The sequence below is a fragment of the Gallus gallus genome, chromosome 7, assembly GCF_016699485.2.
Source record: "Gallus gallus isolate bGalGal1 chromosome 7, bGalGal1.mat.broiler.GRCg7b, whole genome shotgun sequence".
Classification (NCBI taxonomy): Eukaryota; Metazoa; Chordata; class Aves; order Galliformes; family Phasianidae; genus Gallus; species Gallus gallus.
Window position 1 is genome coordinate 29,957,137 of NC_052538.1, and position 25,642 is coordinate 29,982,778.

At 39.4% G+C, this 25,642-nt stretch overlaps 1 protein-coding gene across 4 annotated transcripts in view; it reads right to left on the minus strand.

The window, feature by feature from the left end:
- Window positions 1-226: 226 nt before the first annotated feature.
- The window catches only part of TMEM163 (transmembrane protein 163), an 82,473-nt gene continuing 57,057 nt past the window's right edge, over window positions 227-25,642 (minus strand). For 2 of the 4 annotated variants that reach the window (XM_015289925.4, XM_422132.8), the window contains 4 exons: window positions 19,175-19,271; window positions 6,625-6,736; window positions 2,253-2,394; window positions 227-1,348 (listed from right to left, as the gene is read on the minus strand). In XM_015289925.4, the coding sequence (XP_015145411.1) occupies window positions 1,288-1,348; window positions 2,253-2,394; window positions 6,625-6,736; window positions 19,175-19,271 (412 nt within the window). In that variant the 3' untranslated portion in view covers window positions 227-1,287. Of the gene's footprint in view, window positions 1,349-2,252; window positions 2,395-6,618; window positions 6,737-19,174; window positions 19,272-25,642 lie in introns of all 4 variants that reach the window. The other 2 variants (XM_040704261.2, XM_040704260.2) reach the window with 1 other exon arrangement.

A 25,642-nucleotide genomic window follows, 5' to 3' on the forward strand; every position in this document is an offset into this window, starting at 1 on the left:
TCACTCACTGAACAGTCTCATTGTAGACCTACTGTCATTTACATAATCTATTGTAGAGTAGCTAAAAATGGGGATTTTTAGCTACTTGGCTACTTACCACAGTCCAGTTTCAACCTCTGCGGTGGACTGTCTGCTATTTTTAATCCACCTGTGATAAATAGAAGCAATATACTGGCTCTGTGTTGTGAAAGCCAACCTGAAATATATAAAATAAAGAGAAAATGGATATAGCCAGAGAATCTAGTTTAATAGGCTGCTATACAGGAAGACTTTGCTCTATGGTACATTCTGGAAATAGATTTTAAATGTTACTTACGGTATTGTATAAAATAGATACCAGTTTTATTGTTTATACATCAAGTTTCTTTCATAATTTAACCTGCTAGTAAGTAATACATAAGATGTGCAATGGAAGGTGAGCAACACTTTACAGAACAATCTAAATCTAATAAATAGATCTCTATCTCACCACCCAGTTGAGCCACTGCTGTGCCATCGTCAGACTACAGAGCAACCACAGTCACACACACCGACACGTCCGTGTAAAGTATAATAGAATAAAAAGTCCCATTCCTCAAGCAGCTTCTCTTCCTTGCATGACTTCTTGGCTTTGGTCTGTACAGTAATACTGTGTGTGCTTGTTTGGTCCATGCAAAGCAACCAACAGTGTCTTCTTAAGAAAAAATAGAATTTAAGTTGAAGAGGTATCGTTTCACTTAGTTTAGGGCTAAAATGAAGAACCACTCTGATCCCAGAAAGGTTTGTAACCTCTCTTTCCGTGGGCCTATTTAAAAAGGGGTGAAGGGAGATCCCAGGTAAGTGTTTCAAAGCAACACAGCTCTTGGAGTCCACTCTTTACAACAGGATATTCTGTTAGCCAAAGAGGTTAGCAAGGATTGCACTTCTGTTACAGCATGTGTTTAGGAAAATACAGGCCAGGGCAAAAGAACAAGATCTGAAACTGGCACTTCTTTATCCACAGGTTTATCACATCATTAAGAACACTTTCACTCCAGAATATACAATGTGGCAGCTGGGTTAAAACTGCAAACTGCATGTTTTCTATTGTCACAGGAATCAATAGCATATTTGAAAGAAAAATGCTGCTGTTTCACTGAATTGCAAGCAGTGTGCACATATGCCAATTTTACAGAGAGATTTCCCATTAAAACAAACGTTAACAAAAACGGACCACGGGGAACAAACTGCATGTTTAATAAAATACCATTGGCACCACTTGCCAAAACTGCTGTAGTTTTACAGTCCTTACAAAGAGGGGTGTGATCTTCACTCAAACATCTCATAGTGGCGCGTTTGCCGTACACGGGGCACCATATCAATAAGCAACCTGCAAAGGAAAGCACAGCAGTGGTTATGCAGAGACACACTGTGCGGCGGTGACACCACACAGAAGCAGATGATGGCAATGGGTGTAGCGTGGCTTCAGAGGCTGTTCCAACAGCTTCTGAGGCTGTTTGGTGCATTTAAATACTTCAGCACTGGTTTGCCTCTACAGTGTTCCAGAACATCTCGTTTTGCAGTGGAAATAATAGTGATTACAGTGATTTTTTTTCAAAAATGGTATTCTCCATTAAAATGTTAATTTTCCAAGGTTAAGGGAAGAAAAACACACAGCTTCTGGCTGAGGACTTACTGCATCCAAAGTCCACCCTCAACAGTCATGATTACAATTGAATAAGATGCTGCATCTCCCCCTTTTTCTTATGGAGAAAGAGCAATGAAACGCAAAACGCTCAGATTCCTTGCAGGGAAGGGAAATTGTAGCAGAGCTTCATTCAGTATTATGCTGTTTCTGATGTCTTAAGTGAATAAATAATCTTAGCATTCAGTAGAAACAGTATTATTTGAAAAAAGCTGGCTAACTTCCAGTTCAGAAGTGCTACATGGTGGAGGTAAGACCGAAATCACAGGTACGACCACTGCGGAAATCTGTGGTTATTTTTTGAATATTTTGAAGCCAAAACTGTTTCATTACTGTATTTCCAAACGCAGGTAAAGAAATGCCTCATTAAAACAATTCTAACTTCTTTTAAGTTCTGGCTTCTTTCCTATTGATGTGAGACAGACACTGTTTTGTCCGTTTCCACACACTGTGCCACGCTGTCGGCAGCCGGTCTAATAAACTGCAGTAAGTGGAGTTACACAGGCATTTAAGAGCGATGGCTTTTTACATTAAAAAGACAGCCCATCTGCAATACGTACTGAAATACCTACTGGCAGGAGATACTCACTTGATTCCATAGGCAAATATTGTAAGTCCGATTAAAACTCCTATACTGCCATCCAGATACCAGACAGAAGAATTGTGTTTAAAGACTTCTGCGCTAAGAAGGATGGAAAATCCCATTATTCCACCTACAAGAGAGTTGAAGCCTAGACAGGGAAAAGAAGAAAAAAAAAAAGAGGAAGAACCAAATCTCAATAGTGTCACAACAGAAGAGTTCACCTGTAGGGAGACAAGCTGTGGTTGTGCCAGTACTGCAGAGGGTGAAGATCCCTGTGTGAGGTGTCCTGCGTGCTGCTTCGCTGCGTGAGGGAGGCAGCCGTGCCATTTGTTCACACCATTAGCCAGACTGCAATGCTACTGTTCTACAAATCAAACTTGGAATATCTGGTGTCTGACCAGTGTTTTTAAGCTCTGTCACTTGTCTGTTCTGATATAAGAGTTTATGTCCATTTCCTTGTACTGGGTGTCTCGGTTCAGTTGGTCCCAACTGTTTCTCACGACTATTGAGTTCCAAATCCTAATTCTAGCTGCTATTTGTTTCAAACAGCTTTCCTTCCTTGATGCTAAATCCTTCAAATGCTGGACTGCTCCAGCACTTCTCTGCCAGTGAAGCACTTCTCCCTCTTGTAGCTCATCATCATGAATCAGAACCAACTACCTCTGAGCTGTAAACCAGTGGTTGGCTGGCTGTACCCCTTGTATAGATATCCCCCAGAGATCATCTCCGTAAGGTAATTACTACTGCAGCACACACAGCGAGCCCTGAGTGAAACACGGAAGGAAGATCAGTAAGGGACTTGAAGTCTCTTTTTCTGAACAGGAGTCAGCTGGAGTCCAGGATACCAGAGATGCTCATTAAAGAGAAAATGATTTTGCACAGTAACTTTTCACAGATGTTATCTGGAATGGAGTAAAAGCCTTTGTGATATTTATTTTCTTGAACGTGGCACTACAGCTCAGAGCTGCATGCACCGCTGACCGCATGAGGGAAGACACACCATTATCCCAGGAACAGTTTCATATCTATTACTCATAAGTTCTATAAACATGATTATAGATTCCTCTCTTTTTCTCTTTTCTAAACTGTTCCATTCTAAGATTGTCCCTTCAAAATCTTTCCAGAGCTTTTAGAGTGATTAGTGTCATTTGTCCTTCAGCTCTTCTTTGTTAGTCTGATTATTTTTCACAGTCACTGATTGTGTTTTCCTTTCCAAACTCCTTTTTTCTGATTTTTCTGTTCCACAGTAAGTCAGAATGCATCGCTGTTGGCTACAGCAAAAAATGTCACTGATTATGCTTTCATTTGGTAGATACCTTGATGACAAAGGAAAAAGTCTAACTTGAAAAAGCCAATATTTTGTGTTAAGTCAACTCTATTCAGCCCAATTCTCCATGTCTGCCAACAACCACATGCATGACACTTACTCCTGAATGTCTCCTTTGAGCTAGGCTGATCCTCTCCCATCCCATCCCATCCCAAACTAAGTCATTTCTGCAAGATGTAGCTAAAATTTGACTATTTCTATAGCTGAAATACTTTTACAATCCATCCATATTTTAAGATGCACCAGATCTTTGTCAGTAGGTATTTAAATGCAAAGGAAACCTCACATGGAAAAGCACGTGTTACTTAGCAAATCTGTGGCAGAATGGGGAATACAAAGGTATCAGACTCCCACAGCTACAAGAAAAGGATCTGGGATTTTTGTGACTCTGGTAATGCCATTGGGATCACAAATCTTTCATATGCATGCTTGATTACTGGAATAATTATACCAGTATATCTAAACCAGCAAATGCCCAAAGCACTCTGTTAGTGCCCAGTCTGCTTGTATTCCCAAGAAATATAACATACTACTACTGTGAATGGAATATATACTGTGTGTGTATAATATATTAAGTATAAATAAATTTACTATAAATTTAAACCAGTGTTAATTCCACGTACCAGCTTAAGCCAGATTCCATTAGCATGATATCCAAAAGGCAGGAAATAATAAGACATTTTCTTGTCATTATTGGCTGTTTCCAAATGATCTAAAAGCTACTTACAAAGGAAATTGTCCTCTTTTCCTGACTGTCATTCAGGCAAACCTTTCTTTGTTGGTGTGGCAGGAAATCACGTAGCAGCTGCATGTGTGAATCCACACACCACGTTCTGTGCATAAGGTCAGCACAGGAAAAAACAGGTGGCTAAATATGGGGAGGAAATGGGTATCTAAAACCTACAGCAATATTGGCTGACACTGCCTGTCTGTCTCATCACTGCATTTGTCCTTTGAGATGGTACAAAATTCAAGATAGGAAAGAGCTGTTTTTGTTATCCAAAAGGCCACGAACTTTCATTGCAAACAAACTGTACAAGTACCACTGTGCTTCATAAGGATTAATACATTTAGGCTTTAAAAATCAATTGTTGAAAAGCCCTATTCTTTAAAAAAACAAAAACAAACAAACAAACAAAAACCAAGTATCCTTAATAGACATTGGCATGTGTGAGAGAAAAAAATGCATCTATTTTTCAGAAAGAAAAATATATGCTTGAGTTACTCAAAGCAGTTTGCTTGTCTACAGCCAGTGATCACAGGAGGTAAGTTAGCAGGAAACAGAAAACACTAAAAAAAGAATTGCAAGGGAGTGCTAAATCTGTCTCGGGTATTGAATCATACTGTCTCCTCCTGGTTGTTAATAAACTAAGTATATATGTTAATGTTTTTTTGTGAAAGAAGATATTTAACTACACATGGTAATACCAGCCTCCTACATTTTCTAAAATAGTCCTAGAAGGAAGAAAATAGAGGTAATAAGCAGAACAAGGTAATTGTATACCTTATTCCCTAATTTTTTTAATCAAAGAATGAGCAAGCTCCTGCTCAGTAGCAATATAATTAGCTCAAGGATATAATTAGGAGGGAAGTAATTTCTGTGTCATGTAGGAGACAAACTCAAAGCTAGAATTATTCAGGAATTTTTCACCTAATATTTTGTCTGAAAAAGCTGACTGTTTAAAAAGCAAGCCACACATTTTTTTTAGAGTGAAGGTTAATCTGCCTAGCAAACATGTCCTGCTTACACTCTGACAGCAAAATAAGGCAGACTCACTGGGCTGCAGCTCCCAGGATCCTTTCCTGGATCCATTTTACAGACTGGAAATCCTTTTGATTCAAAATGTCTAGGAGAATCTGTACTAAGGAATAGGAACAACCATGTCTGTTGCAGCTACACACATAGAGAGGCAGTAGCTTGGTTCTACTCTCTATACTGCTGTTTTGATTCTTTTTTTGCTTATTTTGTATTTAATACATAAATAGTCACAAAGTATTAATGTGTGGGACAATATAAAATGTATGTGTTCCCATCCATCACACACACAAAAAAATTAAGTAGGTTTAAATAACTTAAGATAAAGTAATTATATGCATCCCAAGAGTAAACTGAAAATTGAGTTTCCTTAAAGTAAAATTTCTAGCAGAGTAAAATAATTTACATTCCACAATCCATGAATCCTTTACACTGTACTGTGTATCCTAGCAGAATATTTCAAACTGTCATGTGATGGAGATTCCAAGGGATCTGTGACATCTCCATCCTCCCCGTGGGCTCACGTTTGCAGAGCAGACCTTTCTAAAGATCCACAAGCTTTGGCCTTGTAAGTGAGAGGAGTATTGGAGCTCACCTCAAAACATGCCTTACATGTATGTACCTTTACAAAGAGCAACAGCTGGGCACTACACACCTGCACCGAGGGCTGGAGCAGTGAGGGCTTCCAAGCACTGCACGAGTTTCACCATGTGACAAACCCTGGCAGGGTGCAGGACAATAGGCAGTGGCATTGTTTTCCATGTGTGATACTGTACTGGCTGTACTGAGCAGGTGACAGGAAAAGAAGCAGGGCGCCAAATTACCTCTACAGGAGGAAGTCTGAATGATGGCTGCAACTCCTACTGAAAGCAGTGGCATTTTCTGCAGCACTTTCTACATTTGAGCAGTAGGGATGAACCCTGTTCATCAGGTGTAGGCAATGAGGACAGATGTGACTTAGCCAAATCTCTATAAATTGTTGTCATATCCCTACATTGTATTCCAACCTCTGACAAATATATACCTAATCTATATTATGTGCTCTCTCTAACTTTCCACTATTGCTCACTAGCTACCCATTAACTGTTTGACTTCCATCAGATGTACTCATTGCAGCTGATGCGTCTATGTAAGAAGCCAGAGGTTTTTTGAGATTGCTCTGTTCTGTGTTTTTCCACTTTCTCATTTCAGTACGCTTCCCCTGTTGCCCTTGTGCAGGGGATCACTTGTATCTCTGGGTCTACCACATTCCCTCAGACAATCTGTAAGTGCAACAGGTTTGTACTCACACTCACCATCAGTTATCAGCGCTCTGCTTGTAAGGACCTTGCCCAGCATAAACTTGATTACTGCCAAAACAGTGCAGAGGATGCCACTTAAAACGGAGACACTATACAGAAAGTCATCCTGAAAGAAAAGATGTCAGACATTAGTGTATTTTTTGGTCCTGTGCAGTATAATTAAATGACAAATATTAATAGTTAGTATGCAACCTGAGAAAAAGACTTCCTAGGTTATGACTTTCAGACAGCTGGTGATTATTTTGTTTATACTACTACCAGTAATGGCTTTGGAAACATAATTAATGATGGTTCCAAGCAACATATTTTGAATAGACTCGAGCTCCTGAGTTTCAGGAGATGATCCACCCGCTGGGCTGACTGCGGGCTGCTTAGTAACCTAATGTTTAATGCAATCAATAAGGAAGTCTGCATGCAGGATGAAGGATTGAGATCCCACTTACCAGACCTTTGTTGATTTTTTGTGTGTGAGAAATAATAATTCAGTATTCTTTTAAAGTAAAGTACAGTCTAGTCCAAGCAACAGCCTTAAGAGCTTTACTACTGATGTGCAGGCTTAGCTCTTAAAACACAAATTTTCACAGCTACAAAACCACCCACAGTATTTAATTAAAATATATAGCATGGGCTCCCCAGGTTCCCTCAACAGAAAGCTGAGTGTCTGTGGAGGACAAATAAGAGTATCTGATTATTGTTTAACATACCTTCTCTAAAGGGCTGTCTGCAGCCACCTGCCTCTTTCCCCTCACTAGTTGGTGTTCAGATGTTGTATAGGAGCCTGAACCACTGATTGAGCACCTGGGGAAAGGACCCTATCAGCCCTGGGAGCACAGGTGAAGGCAATTCAGCTGTGTGACTGGAAGGGGTGCAGCCTGTCTGCACCTCTCTTAGACCTCATTTAAGGGCTGACTGCCACTGGGGAAGGATCTCAGGTTGGAGATCCGTCCCTTGTGGAGTCTTTCCTGTGAGCCTGGGTCTTCAGAGATGGGTGAGGACTTTTCCTTTGTAATACTGTTCCATTCACACTGGTCCCTTTGCTATTACATTCCTGTATTGCTCTTCCACTGTGTTAATCTTTCTGATTGTAACAGGTGGGGTGTGAGGAAACTGCTGGGTGCTGAAACACCCAATCAAGCACCCAACAGCAGTCCCTGTGTTTCTTCTTCTGCCATCTAACCACAGTGCTTCAAAATAGATTAATTATACTACTCTTAAATAAGCTTTAATTTAAGCAGTTGTAACATCAGTACAAATAGAGGAAACAACATTTCTATCTGCAGGTCTAAGTGAGCCAACGCCACTGGGACCCTGTTACTGATTGATGGCAGCCTAGTATATTTACTATGTCCCAAGATTTAATTTTGATAGTCTGACAAATTCTCATTGGTCTTCAGATTTTAATCTAATCTCAGCTAACATTTTACTCAATGTTTTAACTAACATTTAATACATAGTGCTTCAGAATAACCTGAAGCAGAACAATGTGTAACATCAACCTAAGGACCACTGAGTCTCTGCCCCAAGCTAGCAGAGTGCCATTCTCACACAGCTGTTCTGTAGATGACCCAATTTCTTTTCACTCCATTTGCAATAATAAATGTGGCAAGCAAACCTGATCACAATACTTTCAAGCATATGAAGGACCTGTCTTTCTTTTTCTTGCCACAGAATATCAACCCAGTTGGTCACTACCTGATGGGCAACAGGAACTGCCTCTCAGCAGCTGCTGCTGGAAAGAGTCAAGCAGCATTTAAATGGTGACTGTGGAGGGGATGAAAAGAGCAGTGCAAAGGGGTGCCACATTATTTTGATCTTGTTTGGTTTTTTTCTTGTCATAGCACGTAACATAGATTTTTGGGGTGAATTCAGGTGGTTTGGGATTTTTCGGTGGTACCAAACTCATGGAACATTGGCACGCGTCTTGACATATGTTCCAGCTATTGCATCGTGATCAAAAATAGTCTCACTAATTGCTTTTCTGGCAGCCAAGACAACTTAAATGCGGTACAGGTTCTTGTATAAACTCATCAAGCTAAAATTTTATAGAGAATTCAAGAACTCAAAAATCTTCCTGAGCACAAGCTCATTTTGTTTCTAACTCTAAACTGACAGCCACTAATAGAGCAGGAGATACTCCATTGGGGCTTCTTTGCCATCACAGTGAACAGACAAGGGGAAGAAACTAAAAATCTCCTCTTAATTCCTTAGTCTATTCAGAATAGGTTTTGTCAGAAGATTCCATTCTCTCTTTTTTCCTCTGGATGTCAAACCTTAATTAATACCTAACGATCACCAGCTCAGAGCAGTTCCACACAACACCCACACGGAGGCGGCCGACACTGCAGTACCAGGCGAGGAGAAAAAGAAATCACCTACTTGGACTCCCAGGCCTTCGCTGCGCTTTCTAGATGCCCGGGCAGCCGGGAGCTGGAAGAAGCATCTAACAAGAAGGTTTTGCAACAGGGCAAGGAGCTGCTCGAAATGCTCCTTGGGGCCCACACACAGGGAGAAAGGCTGGAAGTGGTTTAGGACAGCAGCTGGCTCTGCTGGTAGGCCACACAGCAGAGGGTCACGGAGGATGTGACCTCTGGAAGGAACACCACTGACCACCTGATCCTCAGGGCTACAGAGCACGGGGACACGGGGTGGTGCACTCCACTTGCTGCTGCAGTGCTCAGAGTTAAACACATCATACCGTGATGTGAAATGACTGCTGTTAAACTAACCCATCCTTGGGAGAAAGGAAGACAAGAGGCCAGAATACAGAGCTAAATTAATAAAATAAGCCCAGCCATCTGGCACTGCCTCCCTCAGGATCTTCCCTCCACCGTGCCCCCTCTGTGTCCCTTTGCCTCAGCATCTGACGGTCATTAACAGCACGAAGCACATCTTGCCAGACTCACTGTACGTATTCATGGTGTTATTTTAATTAAAGCAGCAGCAGCAAATTGCGACAGATGATAAAAATTTAACTTCCCATCATTTCCATATGATAAAAGCTTCTCAGCATTGTAAATAAAGCTCTTTTCTTTTCCATTTCTTTTGATCATATTCACTCATTACACTATTACACTCTACACGAAATCTCAATGAATGGACATGCGTATCTTACTAGATGGCTTCACGTATAAAACAGTGTGCACAGAGCTAGCTGCTCAGCCTGAACGGCCATCTCATTACACAGCATTTTATGCTGTAACAGTGTCCCAAAAGAAAGCTTTCCCATGATGCTTTCTTTGGTCCAAGGGAAAGAATAACAGTGGTCAGCATGCAGCTTTCCTGCACTGCATCCCAATGCATCGTCCCCACTCTGGTGCACATGAGAACGAAGGCCTTCAAAAAACGTGACAATACTTTTGTCCCTGCTTTCAAAGATCTCGCCAAAAGCAGTCATCTTAGGGCTTAAGGAACATTTGCTGATGGTGTTGTGACTTTGATCTTTCCAAATCTATTGTAGAAACTAAAAAAAGCTGCAGGGGATGCTTCAGTGATTGGCTTGGTAGGGGGAGATGCTTTAACACAATTCTCAGGCCAGTAACTAAATTTATAGCTGATCTGTGCTGCTAGCATCTTCCTAGAATGCCTTACTAATTCTGACTTTAAGACTCTGCCCTACTTTCAAACTATACTATTGCTACCAATTATTTTTTCCCCCTCCATCCTGCATTTACCAACCTTTATGTTCATTTCCACTTTGGGGATGCAGAAATGTTCGCACTTCGCCTTAAGTTTCCAGTGTTGAGCAAAAAGGTATTTAGTGGTATTGGAGGAAGAAGGAATCTTCAGTGTCCATAACCAGTGGTATCAGCACATGTAAAACTAAGGTTAAAATCTGTATGCATGATCCTCCTCCCTGGCCCTCCTGTACCCTGCCCCAAGGTAAGCTGCTGCTTCTCCTCCTACAGCTGCAGCTTTCCTTCCACTCTCCTTAACCTTCTGTGACCTGGACACAGCTGGGAGCTGCTGGTACCACTCCTTCATCCCATTCCACTCTCCCACCACTCAGAGAAGGCAATGTTTTGTGGTGTTGTACCTCTTCTCTGCTGAGCCTTGCCCAGGAAAGAAGGGTTTAAAATAAAACGAGACGTCTTGGCTCAGGAGGGAGGGCTGTATTTCTGGAACGCTGTAGCTGCAGTTGGCAGAAGCGATGTTGTGACTAGGCCAAACCGAGCCTCTTTTGTGGTGTTAAATACCAATTCTGCCCCTCTCTGCTCCTCACCACCTGTCTCACATCCCCACAACAGCCTGCTCCTGCAGCACCTCAGCAGCTCCCTCTCACCTCACCCATCCAGCACACTGCTACCAGCCTGCTCTCCAATGTTAACCAAAAAGGACTGCTTCCCCTGAAGGGTGGTCTTTCTATAGAGTCCAAATTTCTATCCTGCTTTCCCACAAGTAATGAATATTTTATGTAATCAGTCTAGAGGCAGCTTCTGGGAAGCTGGAGGGCCCATCTCACCAGCTGACTTCAAAAGGGATGAGGGTTTTAATTGCTTTGCACTGTCAGAAAACAAACCGACAGCCCCATGTCTGACTCAGGTAGCAAACTCTTCACACAGAGACATAAAGATCTATTATTAGCACCAAAAAAAAATCTTACGAATGTTTTAACTTGCACCTTGAGTGCTGAAGCACTGTGACAAAGCAATTCCACAGAGCAGAGCACTTCAAGAAGTAAATAATGACGACAGTAAGGTAAGAGCTGATCACGGGGCACAGGGGCTGAAGGGCACTACCCGAGGTGTGACCAGCAATCCGTATCACATAACCACCCCCGTGGCTAGCAGATACTTCCTATCACTGTGCAAAGACCTGAAAGCAAGACTTTTCATGAATCACTTAAAACAACTCGTAAGCCAGAGCTGAGAAGTGATCAACTTCTCAGGTGGTCTTCATATCAGCATCATACTTGTCAATCTGTAACAACATGTGTGTTTTAGGGCTAAATTAACTGTTTAAGGTCAGACAACAAAGCATCAAACCATATGAAATATCACTGTGATCATGATATAACAAGATTCTAAAATGTAATTACTCATTTGAGTTGAAATGGTATGCAATAAATGATATGCATATATGAGAGAAAATAAAAAGAAGCATGTATAAGGACATATCTTAGGTACCTCAGGTACATTAGTCACACGTAGTATTTCCTATATTGCTACTGACCTCTAATTCAGCTGCTGATGTTAAATGTATTATGTATTTATTATAAAAGATTGAATTAGCAAATAAACTAGAGCTCAAAAAGCTACACTGTGCCACTCCTAGCTTCCGTTCAACGATCAATAATATGTGATAGAAGTACAAGCAGCCTAATCTTACAAGGGATTTCATTTATAAAAGCATCGGAGGCGCCACATCAGATGTGCATCACGTCTTTTGTATACAAATTGATTACATTTTCCTTCTTTGTTCTGAAGGAAATGTCAGAAATATGGCGTGATGCTTGCTTACTCTTGCAAAAAAGTGTCCTTTGCCATACTAATGAGGACAAATGCCAAACTGCATTGACATTACATGTGTTATACTATTATCTAGGGAAACATAAGCAGTAACTGAATAGTAAATGGGTATTGATTTACAACCCCAGGTGAAATTAAAACAGTCACTCTCAGTGTTGCTGGGTTGGGCTGGTTTTAGCCTTCTCAAATAGAAAATGCTTGCGAATTCTTGGTGGCGACAGTCAAACTGAAATATACCATTTTATATGCATTATTCAAGAATATATAGCAATTGACATGGAGAAAGTAAAAAGGCAAAAAAAAGAAAGAATTTTTACTGGAGAGCTGTCAAATGCTAACACTAGCAAATCCAAACACAAAACAATGCTTGGAAACTATGCTTGATGTGAGTTTTAAATATAGAAATCAAAGCATAATGTCATCAACATTACAGAGTATCACTAAATATATGCACTAAGTCTGCAGGGTTGGTAGTGGCTGTGGGTACAGCTCTCTGAAACAACAATAAAGGAATGGAAATTCCTTTTCCAATGGGAATTGTCTTATTACGGCCAACACAGGCTGGAGAACAAATGCTGTGAGTAACAGTAGGGAAAATATTCTGAATCTGTTAGCTAGAAAAATAAATAAAAAAGTAAATCACTTCTGAGCCACAAAGAAGTGATTCTATTTTAGGTTCAATACTCAACACTGTAGAAAAAGAAAAAAAAACACTGAAATTACGTGATCTGAGAATGATTCATTTAGAATTAAGTGGAAGGGTAAACACAGCGAAGGTTTATATTCCCAGTGCCAAATGTTGATTAACTTCCTAAGTCAGATGTAATGAAGAACAGCTAAAATTATCAGAAAATTTAATTCCAAATACCCTGGAAAGAAGAGCAGCTGGCCTACTTCTAACAGTTCCAGCAAGTGCTTTGGGAACAAAGAAAGTGAGGAGAAAAGGAATAAAAAAAAGAACTGATGAGTGACAAAATTTCTCCCTAGGGGTCAGGAGTCTATCACTGAAATTATAACTGTGGCACATCATACTGAAACAGGTCCTGCAAAAATAAAGCATCACAGCTACGTAAGAAATAAGACCAGAAATAAGTGGAATTTGTAACTGTAATGGTACACCCCTCTGTCTTGTGAAAAAAAAAAAAAAATCTGTGCTTTCCAAGTGAATCTACTCATAGCCACCCCTTCCTCCAAACACATTCACAATGTTTAGGCACATGCACTCACGTAGAGAAAGCCCAAGGCAACATTACACGCTTCAACTCAAGAGAGGGCCTCTATACAGCACACCTACACCTACTTTTTTTACCAAGGAATCTAGAACAAATACACAAGCATCCTATGTGATAACAATAGGAGAGAAATAGGAAGATTTCTCTCAAAAACATGCTTGAAAACAAGTGTTCATGAATTTAGAGGTGTCACTACATCTCTAAATTCATAAAATACGAATGCTTTTATTAAAAACATTTTCAGACAAATGAGAAAGGAGGTCACAGCCTGATCAAGAAATAACTTGTGCTTATGTGTTGATGCATGCAGAAACTGTGTCTACATACACACCCACACAAATCTGTCTCCAAAAGAAAATGAAGCATCTCTGCAAACTCCAGCAAGTTTAGATGTCAGTTGGATCCTCCCTAGAACATACACAAAAGATTCATTTTCATTTACAGTCCAGGCTAACTGGGGAGGGCTGACTGTCAGTTACCAAACTGACTCCAGTGTACAAGAAGGGCAGGAAGAACGACCCAGAGAATTACAGGCTTGCCAGTCTGACCTCAGTACCAGGGATGTCATCTCATGGCCCATACAGGACAATCAAGCAATCAGGTGTAGCCAGCATGGCTTTCTGAAAAGCAGGACCTGCCAGATTAACCTGATTCTGTTCTCTGGTGCTCAATATAAGTCATTTCCAAAGCTTCAAAAACTGCCCTATATAGAAAGAATTTTTGGTTTCACGCTATTTTTCACAACAATTGTAGAAATATTGAAGGAATTGCCACAGTAGTACTTGGAGTAAGTATGACGGGACATTCACCTGCAGGGCACTTTACATTGCTCCTAAAAGCATACATGGGAGAAAAACAATCCATTATGCTTCTCACAATGCATATTCAATATTGGTGGTTTCCAGACTGTTTTGACAAACACATCCCTTTGGTTCCCTTTAGCTTCTCCTACTTCTACATCTTATCATCAACCTTATAATTAATGACTTCATGATTTAACTCAGTTAAAAACACAATAATATAATCCTATGGACCAGTTGTTGGAAAGCATTGCTCTGTATCAGAAATATTGAAAATGCTAGCAGAAGGGATTGTATTTCAAACCTTGGGGATTAACACATATCTCAATTATTTAAAAAGAAACCTTTTTCCCATGATAGAATTCAATTCTTGCATTAATTATGCTATTGTATGTGAATAATTAATTCACTGGCCAACTCTCCTGACACAGAATGCCATTTTTCAGAGCAGGCTTCTTTTTAATTGCTATATAACGTAATGTGCATAGGGAAAATCCTAAGTTTACCCAGTAGTGGCAATTTCTGAACAGGCAACTAACTGCAGGATATGGAAATTAGAGTTTAAAGTTCTGCAGAAGTATCAATTTACTGCTCAACAGTAATTTGGAAAAATGAATATCAAGTATCAGTCTCTGGTGACTCTTATACCTTCAATCATATGGGCTCTTTGGGCTTCACCATCTGAAAATGGAGACAAAACTGAAAAGAAAGTTATGAAGAAAGTCAGTGATGACCAAAGATAATGAATATCTCCCATGTGAGGAATGATGAAACAGGAAAGGTTCTCCTGCTGTCAGTAAAGTGGGACATAAGGAGGTAGACTTACGATAGGACAGAGGTGATTAACTGGGAAACAGTGATTAAGTATCTCTTCCAATACAGGAATTATGGAGGTAACAAATGAAATTCTTTGAAATTCTACTATGCTATGATTCCAAGAAATCAGAAAACAGTACAACCACAAAAGCAAGTACTTCTTCCCACAATGCACAATCACAGTGTCATATGATATTGCTGATACTAAAAACATACAGAGCTTTAAAAAGCGTTTATAGAAATTGACAGAAGAAAAAGGGTACCACAAGCTTGGATCCCCAAAGCCACGGGACATGCTGAGATGCAGATTACCAGAAGCAGGCCCACCTGCTGCTGTCAGGATCGTGCTTCTCAAAATTCTGAACATTGAAACTACTGTCATTCAGTATGCTTCAATGAAATTATGTTCAGCGTGGTATAAAAGAGAATTCAGATAAGTGATTGAAAAACACCTCACTGAGCTAAACCTGAGACCCAGGCCTGCAAATGAAGTAGATCCTCTCTGTAGTCTAACGAGAAACTATGGATATTTAAGCCCCTTACATAATGGATGGGGTGCTCAAGCTGGAAATGCCATACATACAACTGTCATTCTCTTTTTGGTTGTCTGAATCCTGGTGAGGACTGTCAGACCTGCAGCTTAAATCATTGTATGAAATGACAAAAATACAAAATACTCCTTTTCTAAATGTCCACACAAACAAAATCTGTGTTCCAAACACTTGAAAAAGCATTTCAAATGATTTCTTAGTCATACGAATTTCACATCCTTTCTTGTTAGCAATATTTTCATGAAAGCCACTTGGCCATGATCCATCCACTTCAAGGACAACAGAATCTCTATTAAAGATCTCAAATTCTTTTTAAGGAAAAATCTTTCTAACTACATGAACTGTAAAAACCAACAAATAGTAAACACTGTATCCTACATATAACAAGAAATACAACAAACATCCAGAATGATTCTAATGTGATTAACTATATTTTAGGTTTTTAATCTTAGCATGCTACAACTCATTAATGGATACCCGATTGGTTGTTCTGTTTCATTTGTTAAATTTAATCTGTCCACACTGCATGCTATTTTCTCCTAAACTTGCACAAATTAAGATGAACACAGAAGATACAATTGCTTCCAATTTCTAATTCTGACAAAGTCACTGAAGTTTACGACAAATTAAGATATAAAAACCAGACATTATAGTTCTGACAGTGATGCAGTCAGCCATGTTGCTCAGCACTAACATTCTTGTTCATCTTGAATCCCACACAACTATTAGAGCAACACTCACAAAACAATCTCTGTCTTCAATAAAGATTGACAATATTAGTTCTGTAATCAGCCTCTGAATACCGAGAACAATATTTTCCAGTTGGGTTTAACCACATCATCCCATCAGATTGAAGTCACACATTTAAAATTTCACATAACACTTCGAAAAGTACCCACACCTTTAATGACCTTTGCTTCAAGAAAGACTATTTCAGACAAACAATACAAAGGCATCATGCAATTATGACTCATATGTGAGACACTGTAACCTCCGTCATCTTTCTCCAGTAAGGAGCTCTTCGTGCTTGTTTTGTATGAGTTTGGTGTCACTAATGCTCTAGATAAAAGAGTAGAAGCAGAAACTTATGCCCTGGCTGATTGCATTTGAGATTTCCGCTCTTCTAAGCTAATGGCATTGCCTAAGGAGCTGCAGGTTAGCTAAAAACATCTGTGACCATCAAAGACGCAAAGAACTGGGAAGAACAACTACTTCTGCTGAGACAGAGAGCATTGAGTAATGCTAAGGGAGCATTACAAAAATAGAAAATCATCACCAGCTTCAGGCACAGCTAAAGCAACAGAACAGGCTTCTACTGAATAACATTCTTTTCCTCAAGTATTTTTAATATAGTAAGCTTTATGTTTAATACCTCACTGGCTATTACTCACAGTAATATCTTTGCTATAATGCTGTTCTCTCAGTTGTCTTTCTTTGCCAGTGTTACCCTTAGTTTACAAAGAGATCTTTCAACTATCATGAAACCCTTGCCTGAATCAATTTCACACAGTGAGAGATACTGGAAGACTTTGAGAAGAGAATCCTTGCCATGCCATTTAAGAGATAAAGGACAGAAACATCATGCTTCTTTCACCCCTTGTTCTAACCTACTTTCCAGGCAAAATCAGAAGGTATGAAAAGAAACCCTTCCTGTGTGCATGTGGCATTCACCCTGCCACCAGTCAGCCATAATCTGTGCACTGCCAGACACATCTTTCCAACAACTGATATTACTCGAGAGTCAGACAGCCTGATGTCACCAGAACAAAATATTTATCCTCATACTGGCTCAAACGTAAGCAGAATCCACCTACTCAATACAGTTTTTAGGCCACCAAAGTCTGAATCCGAGGTAGTCTGTCACAGAAGGGATCTGTGCAAACGATTCCTACAGGACACTTGAAACACAGCAGGACCTGCTCTTTGAGGACATTTTTCTGTAGATCTCAAATTTTATTCCTGCTTCACACAGATTTCAAAATTTGTAAGTTAAAATATGAGAAATTACAACATTTCTCAGAGACGTTTCTTTGCACTTAAGAAACAGAGTACTCACCTACAGGTGATACCTGTAATGATGGAAGATGCCTTACCTTTTAAACTTTTGTTCCTACTGCTGAAAATACTAAGATGTTTATTTACCCCCAGTGAATTAGGTTGAGTCATCCAAATTAATCTGACCTATGCTACCATCAAACCTTCTTGGCTTACTTCTGCTGCTTCTTATACATAGATTTCATTTTCTCACTCAGTACAAGCCAAACTGCAGCCAGATGCACTGTTTGGGTATTGCTAAGTTAAGAGATTGTCTTTTAGCTGACCATCAGTGTAGGGTCTTCCCCCACCCTTGCCAGGATTTCCTTCTGCTTTGCTGGCACACAGGCATCCATGCTCACTCCCTAACCCAGTTCTGTCACAATGTTTTGGTTGAGTTGGAAAAATGACTACTAAAAGTGTTCGAGTTAACCTAGATCATCTTGACAGAACCAGGCTGGGGAATAACTACATGTGCTGTTTACACTGGTAAAACTGAGGAGGCAGTAAATTATGAAGAGTAGAAAAGAGGAAAAGCGAAATGCAAAGAGAACATGAATACCTTGCAGCCATACAATGCATTTGGTTTCAATTCAATAATGCAGTAAGTCACAGGTTTTTGCTATACTACTTGTGGTTATTCAAATTTCACTATGCTACTGAAAACTATGTTTTGTTGTTAGCCAGATTCTCAAAAGTTTCCATGACAGTACAGCACCCAGTAGGTCGTCTGCACTGCTAACATGTGTAATGGATTCAAATTTCATTTTGGCTTTTTTTTTTTCCAGCTCTGCCTCCATCTCTTGAACAAAAGTAAGGAGCTGAGGTTTCTCTGCAATTATACGTGAAGAGTGATATTTGTATGGAAGAAGTCCTGATGTACACATTTACAAATATACCGTACTTCAAGGTTGAATTCAAAACGCCCAGGTTAGGTAGTATATACAATAACTAAATCTAAGCCTTACTTTTTTGGGGCACTTTAGGAAGAGTCTTCTGGGAGTGGAACCACTGCCAAATGGCCCTTCCAGTGAGCAGCTGATTTGGTTGAATATTGCTCAGGGAAGTTAATAACTGCTGCTGGAAGGAAGCAAGGAGGATAGGACAGAGAGAGCTCAAATAAAGGCTGCTGGGGAAAGTTGCTCAGTAGGCCAGGTAGGGACTGCCTTTCATAACCAAAACAAAGCAGAGAGCAGGAGAAAAACCCTTTGTGATGCTCCGTGGTAAGCTGGTTGAAAAGCCAGGTGTTTCACCCAGCATTCTCCCTTTACCTCTTTTGTTCTTGCTACTTGTACGTGGCTTTGGAATTGGAGGCAAGAGCTGGGTAAAAGAACAGCTTTTTTCCAAATTAAAAATAAAATAATAAAATAGTACTAAACTGTGGAAAGAGTCTCCTATCAAAATTCCACCACTTAATTAAGCCTAGAGAGACTGCCTCACTTTAAGTGAACTTCTGTAGTCTTGTATAAAAGTTTTAAATGATTATGCTGTGAAAGATTTGGCCTGTAGATGTAACCATAGAGAAGAGAAGGTGGAGTCAAGCCTATAAAAACCCTTAAAAACTAGAAGGAGACATTGGCCTTTCTCTGTCTCACTGGCAGTGTGAGGGATAAAGTGAACATTTCAAAGAACATGAATCACCTTACCACTTCTGGAAGAACCTTCTTTGCAAGATCGTGGATAGCTTTGATCACAATACATATAGATGAGAGGAGGAATATGACACCCAAGATAACACAGGCTCTAGAAAAAAGAGAAAAGAAAAAAAGTTAAGAACATAGCAGTGAGAGAGCTGAAAACTCCAGATGATGCATAACAAACAACAAAATTTAACGGTAAAAAAATCTTATAAATGTAAAGATAAAGGCTGGAATTAAAGAATAGAATGAAAAGAAACATCCCGATGCTTCCCAGTTCTTAAAATCCAGTCTGTGTGTGAAAAGACAGGGCAGATGTTTCAGATTGAGAATAGGGGAGAAGGCCATGCCTCTTCTGCTCCTGATGATTTACCACACATTCCCCTAGAAGTCTGTTTCTCTCAGTCTGTTTCTGTGTTTTGATAAGACCTGGAAGTAGAAATAACCTAGGGAACTTCACTCTCTTTATCAAGCCAAAGCAGATGTTTGGTAAAACTGAACAGTAGCATAACAGAACTTGAAACCTCTGTATCCTCACCAAATCTCCTAGAAAAAAAAAGTTTTTTTAAGGGAAATTATTAAAATATTCAGCATGTTAGGTCACTAGGATCACTTTACAGGTTATCCAGGGGTCTTGCAAACCTAAATGTCAGAAATAAGAACCATAACATAACCTCATAACATTAGGTGCAGAATTACATGCTTTGTTCCTGTCCTTCAGAGCTTACAATCTAGTTTAGAGAAAGCAAACAGGACATTGAAGTGACAACGAGATAACAGAATGATTGTTGTGAATGGGATTCCAGCACAATGAGGGCCTTACAAAGCAGGTGAGGCATACCCAAAACTTCACAGACAAAAAGCAAATTCTTGATTTTGTTCAAATATAGATTGATACTGCTTTGAGAGTTCCACTCGCTTAGAAATACTATAGCATATAAGGCTTTGATTTTGTCTACACAAACAATAACAGAAAGTCTTGGTAAGTACTGATACATCTATTAGTGAAATGGCTATGGATTTTCAGATAAGAACTCTATTAGAAAACAGCAAAGTACTATAAACACATATACAGTGAGAGCAATTTTAATTCTTAAAGCTTTAAATATTTAAAGTGATTTCTGTATGTACATTTTTTTCAGAGTTTATATTTCCTTTATTTGATATTCATCATAGCTCAGACTACAGATCATGTAATATTCCAGTAACATGCTACTGTTTTTAACAATTCAGACATCAGGTTATCTGGTGGTTGGCAACACATGCAATGTTCACATCAAACTCAACCTAGGGACTGCAGTTGGACTGATACTGCTCTGCCTAGGTCAGAAGACACAGCAGTGGTGAAAGTGAGCATCTGGTGAATTTATTATTCTCCAGCACAGAGAACACTAAAACACACTGTGGACAATCCATATAATCCTGCAGGCAACATCTCATAAAGAAGCTGCCCTTCTCCAGAGTACAGAAAATGCAGAGGCCAGCACCCCTCCCAGCACCAGAGTGGTATATGCTAGACCACTTATTTGTTTCAGGTAGGCACAGCTCCACATCTGCAGTGAGAGGTTATCAATAAATGGCCAGAGGTGTGGGAGGAAAGTTCATCTCTCAAGAGGAATAAGCAGAATGGAAAATTAGAGGGTTTTCAGTTTCCCAATGCATATTTGCAAGCAGATCCCTGTTCTGCTGTTGTTTCCTCTCAGAGCACTACAGTTTCACCTTATCTGAACGGATCGCTGCAGGGAGACCTGTCCAGAGCCTCTTGACCTAGTGCTGCCAAACTGAACACTTTTCAGTACCACCTTTATACATTAATTCTCTAATATTTAGTACCGTTATAGCCTAGACAGTTTATAGTTCACCATCCTTCGTGATCAATTCTGTTATGATCATTTCATTTTGAAGTAGATAAACAGGTACTAAAACTTGTACTCACTCGCCTGGGACGAAAGCAGCAGTTAGGTACTTAGCACAGAACCGGTTCACAGAAGTTGGCCATTTGTTGAGTCAGTGACAGGCAGAAACAAGAGACAAACGCTTTCTGCAAGAACTGCTGACATTTCATCTGAAAGCAACACTGATAGAAAACCTGTTCCATCATTCCCAGCAGGCTTAAACCAACATAACCACAAATCCTTGAGTTGGGAATACGTTAAACTTTTTGTGCTGACAAGTTCTGTTTAACACCAAGGCAAGAGGAGACGGTGAAACATCACCTTCCATTGGTCTATCTCCTGTTCCCTGTAAACATCATCTGGGGAAGATGAGCAAACTTCCTAAGGGTTTGGCAGCAGCCTTGCTGGCACAAGCTGAATGGGTTCAGGGAATGAGCCCTGACCAGTGCCTGGATTCAGCTCTCACTTACATTGGTCCTTTGTGCTTTCTTTGTAAACTCTTCCACTGCACAATTCTAACTGCAATTTTGTATCTTTGTTTATGCAAGCAGACAAATAATAACTTCAGCAATCTTGAGGTGCTTGTGTTATTTCCTAGATAAGTTTTACTGTGTCAGAAAAACTCCCCTATACATACTTAGCTGGAAATAGCTAAAAGAAGAAAGAAAAAGTACATTGTAACAGTGGCAAGAGTATTAATAGCATAAAGAAATACAGTCTGAGGCTTGACTCAGCATTCAGTCAAGCCTAGCTTCTCATTAATATGCTGGCTTTTGGAAGCCACTGCCATGCAAAATTCATGAGTAATGGCACAGTACTTTAAGTGCAAAAATACATGCTTCTTGTTCTCTGGAGTGTATCAATTTACCTGCAAAATCACTAGAACAAAATGCTGCAGAGATTTATTTTAACTTCTTTTGCCAGAGGAATAATTTCTACCCAAACTGCAAATCATAAAAAATACAACCAAATAAGAAGCCTACAAAAATTAATCTGAAGTTTAACTATCGTGTGTAATAAGAAAATAGATTGAAACCTTGCTCTTTTCAAGCCATTAGACAACAAAAACTTTCACACTAGCTTGTTAATTTCCATCTGCTACCCATTACTCAACTGTTTTGTATCCACATAAACTGTTTCCAGCTGCAAGTGAAGGGTGTTAGTGCCAAGGTTGCAGGTAAATGCAGTTTCATTCACTTCACTGGATGAGCCAATTGCCGTTTCTAAACAAGTTCAAGGCAACTCAGAAGAAACTATAAAAACTAATAGACAAAGTGCTAAACAGAAATTTGGTTTGACTGGAAAAAGCAGGCAATATTTTCCAGATACCATGGGTTTGGAATCGCCATATAGTTCCCACAGTCCTCCCTGCCTACAAATTCTGCATGTCACAGCTTCTGCCCACCTTCTGCTCGCTGTGCTGGGCTCTTCACCAGCATGGCATGGACAAGTGGAAAATGTCATTCTGCCCAGCAAGGCTGTAGTTCCCCCACACACTTGCCAAACGTTTCCAGAGCTCTCTGCTATTTCCAGTTTTCTTGACTGCAGAACCAGGTCCCATTACCTAAATGTTCCTTCAGGGCTATCATGTCACAGCAACTGTGACATCTGAAATTTCCTCCATTTCTATGTAGTATTTCTTCTAAAAGCTTCTGAACAGAAAGAAGTACAAAGAAAATGTAGTCAAAGCATTTTAAAACAATGGTAAAACATGATTGGATTTTCATAGACAATGAGCTTTCTAGAATCTTTCAGTATGCAGCATAAAGAACAACAGACTGACTCAGAAAGGACAAGGTGAAGACATCCAAAGCTTTTTTCTTATTGCATCAGCACTGGGAATGTAAGAATAACCAAAATTGTATCACCAAGTAGTCAATAGAAAGTATTTAATATCACAATTTTAATAGCGAAACCACCAAGTCTTTCTGAAGCAGATGATGATCTGCAGAACATATTTCTTCATGTGCTTTTGATGCAGTATTTCTATATGAAAACCCAGAAGACAATATAAAGTATAATTCATTGTATTAAAAATTGAATTCATCAATTTTGTCAGCCTTTCAGTCTAACTTTGTCACAGATGAAACTGTTAAATCACTCGTACTACTGCCTCGGGAATTCAGGATGAAACTCTGTGGACCTTAAAACAATTTGTATGTCTATTAAGCTTTGACTGCTCCTGGTCCTAGTTCCACTACTAACATCTAAACCCATGTCTCCAAGATAAAGCTTGTTTATGGGCATGCTACAACCTGACAATTTCCTTTTTCTGAAAGCAGTACTACCACTCATTATGGTATCAGTACAACAACCCACATACAGCCCATGTATATTTATACAACTCTATAAATATCCACTTTGAATACCACCAGTCCTGGATATGTGCACTCACAGCAACCAAAATGAGAAGATCAGTGGAAGTGTACTTTACAACATACAGATGACACCTCAGTTGTTTTTCTCCCCTTGTCTTTTTTCCAAAGAAAAGGAAGTCCAACTCTTCAATTCATTTGTGTCTGCAGACACAGCAGAACAGTCTTCTAGGCAAGGATTTATCTTTAATTTTGTCTTACATTTGGTATTATTTGTTTCAACTCTCTGCAAGTAGTGATAAGAGCAAAATTCTGTAATATTTCAGTGAAGAACTAAAGACCAAACTCACTCCAATGTGTGTGGTGGTAAATTCTCAATGTAACAGAGCAACTTTGTACTGTTCTTGCCACATTAACTACTCTTTGCCTGAGCCAAGAGGGTTACTATTCTGCATAAGCAACAGCCAATCTGAATTTAGACTCCCAGGTGCTTATATTTGTAGTATTTTGAAAATAATAATAATAATAATAGTAATAATAATAAACAGATAAAAATAATTAAAGAGTTAGAAATGCACCCTCAGAGACAAGCTCTGCTATATATTACCTCAAAAGGGAGCTGGGGTAAGTTACACAAGGATGACTCATAAAAGAGTTTTCCTCTTCATACCAACTGACAGCTATAAAATACTCACAGCAAGATGGTTCACTTCTTAATTACCATCCTGCTATCTTTCTAATGAGTGGAATACAATGACACCGTACCAATGAGGAGAGTTCATCATGAAGCTCATGGTAATTATTTCTTTCAAGTCAATCTGCTCTAATATTCAATAGAGGTGGTGCAATACAACTAAGGATTCAAAAAAAAATTAGTGATGAACGTAAATGCAATCTGCAAGTATGTGCTAACAGTCTCTTAGCAGCTCTCAGATAGAACTATTTTAGCAGCACAGAGGGAAAAGTTTTTCACGTACTTGGTAGTATTTCTGTTACTTCCTGAAACCAATTTTACCAGCAACTTCAAATTCATTAAAATTATTCCTGCCATGTGATGACACCGTGTGGAATAAAACAAGATTGCCAGCAGCAGTCTAATTACTTCCCAGTTCTATTAACATGATAAAAAATGCAATATTAAAAATCTAGCCTCCCTCCTTACTGAGCAATAATACTTAGTACTAAAGATGTTATTTTGGATCTAATGTAAAAAGCAACAAATAAAATGATCAGGTTCAGATTCCTTTTCTTAACGTTATTTACGGACTTAAAAAAATATTCTATATGTAATAAAAAAATCAGCCAAAGCCAGAAATGCCTATTACTTGGTGTTGGCTATACTGTTAGTCTTGGCTCATCTGAAAGAGTTGCTGGTGGTAAATATCTCACAGATTTCTAGCACTGCTATTGACCCACCACTGAAACTGCTCACTGACATCCAGCAGTAACCTCAGCATGGCACTCCATTCTGAATCACAACCAAGCATTTGGATGCACAAGCATACTCAAGTTTTAAAAAGCTTTCCTTTCTACTGGTAAGATAGCAACAATCACATTATAAATAGGAAAAAAAAAAAAACCTAGTGGGTTGTGTCACTCTACAGACATAGATACACAGAGAGACAGCTCTTCTCATTGCCTCAGGTGCTCTTACAGTTTCCAAGTTCCACAATAAAGCAGTCTCCAAGTGATTTAGTCAGTTCTTGCCCAGTCATCTTGAACGTTCTTGACTCTTTTAACTTAGACTAAAATATATTGTATGATATGCATACAAGTTATCCATTTTTCAGTAATTCACTCATTCAGTTATTCATGTATTTCCAATCATTGTGCATCCTTCAAGTTAGACTTTATAGCTATCAGGGTTTCAGGTTGTTAAGAATCTTATCATGATATATTCTTCTAAAAGAAATTGACTACTTTCCACCATGAGATTTGATTACAAAGGTTGTGCAGTCTCCATCCTTGAAAGTCTTCGAGACCCAATTGGGTAAAGCTCTGAGCAACTCATTCTGAAGTCAGTGCTGACTGCTTTGAGCAGGAGATTGGACTAGAAACCTTTCCAGGCCCCATTCAACCTGAATTACCCTATAAGCCCATGAATCTTTATTAACAAAATCTTTCCCTCTGCAGGTTCTGTTGAGGTCTTTCTGCATTAAATAAGTCCCAACAGCCCACAGAAAAGGAAATGTTAAAATCTACAGAGGCTGTTTTCACCTCTGAGTGAAGAGGTAGTGTGAAAACTATTACTTCACAAGGAATTGAAA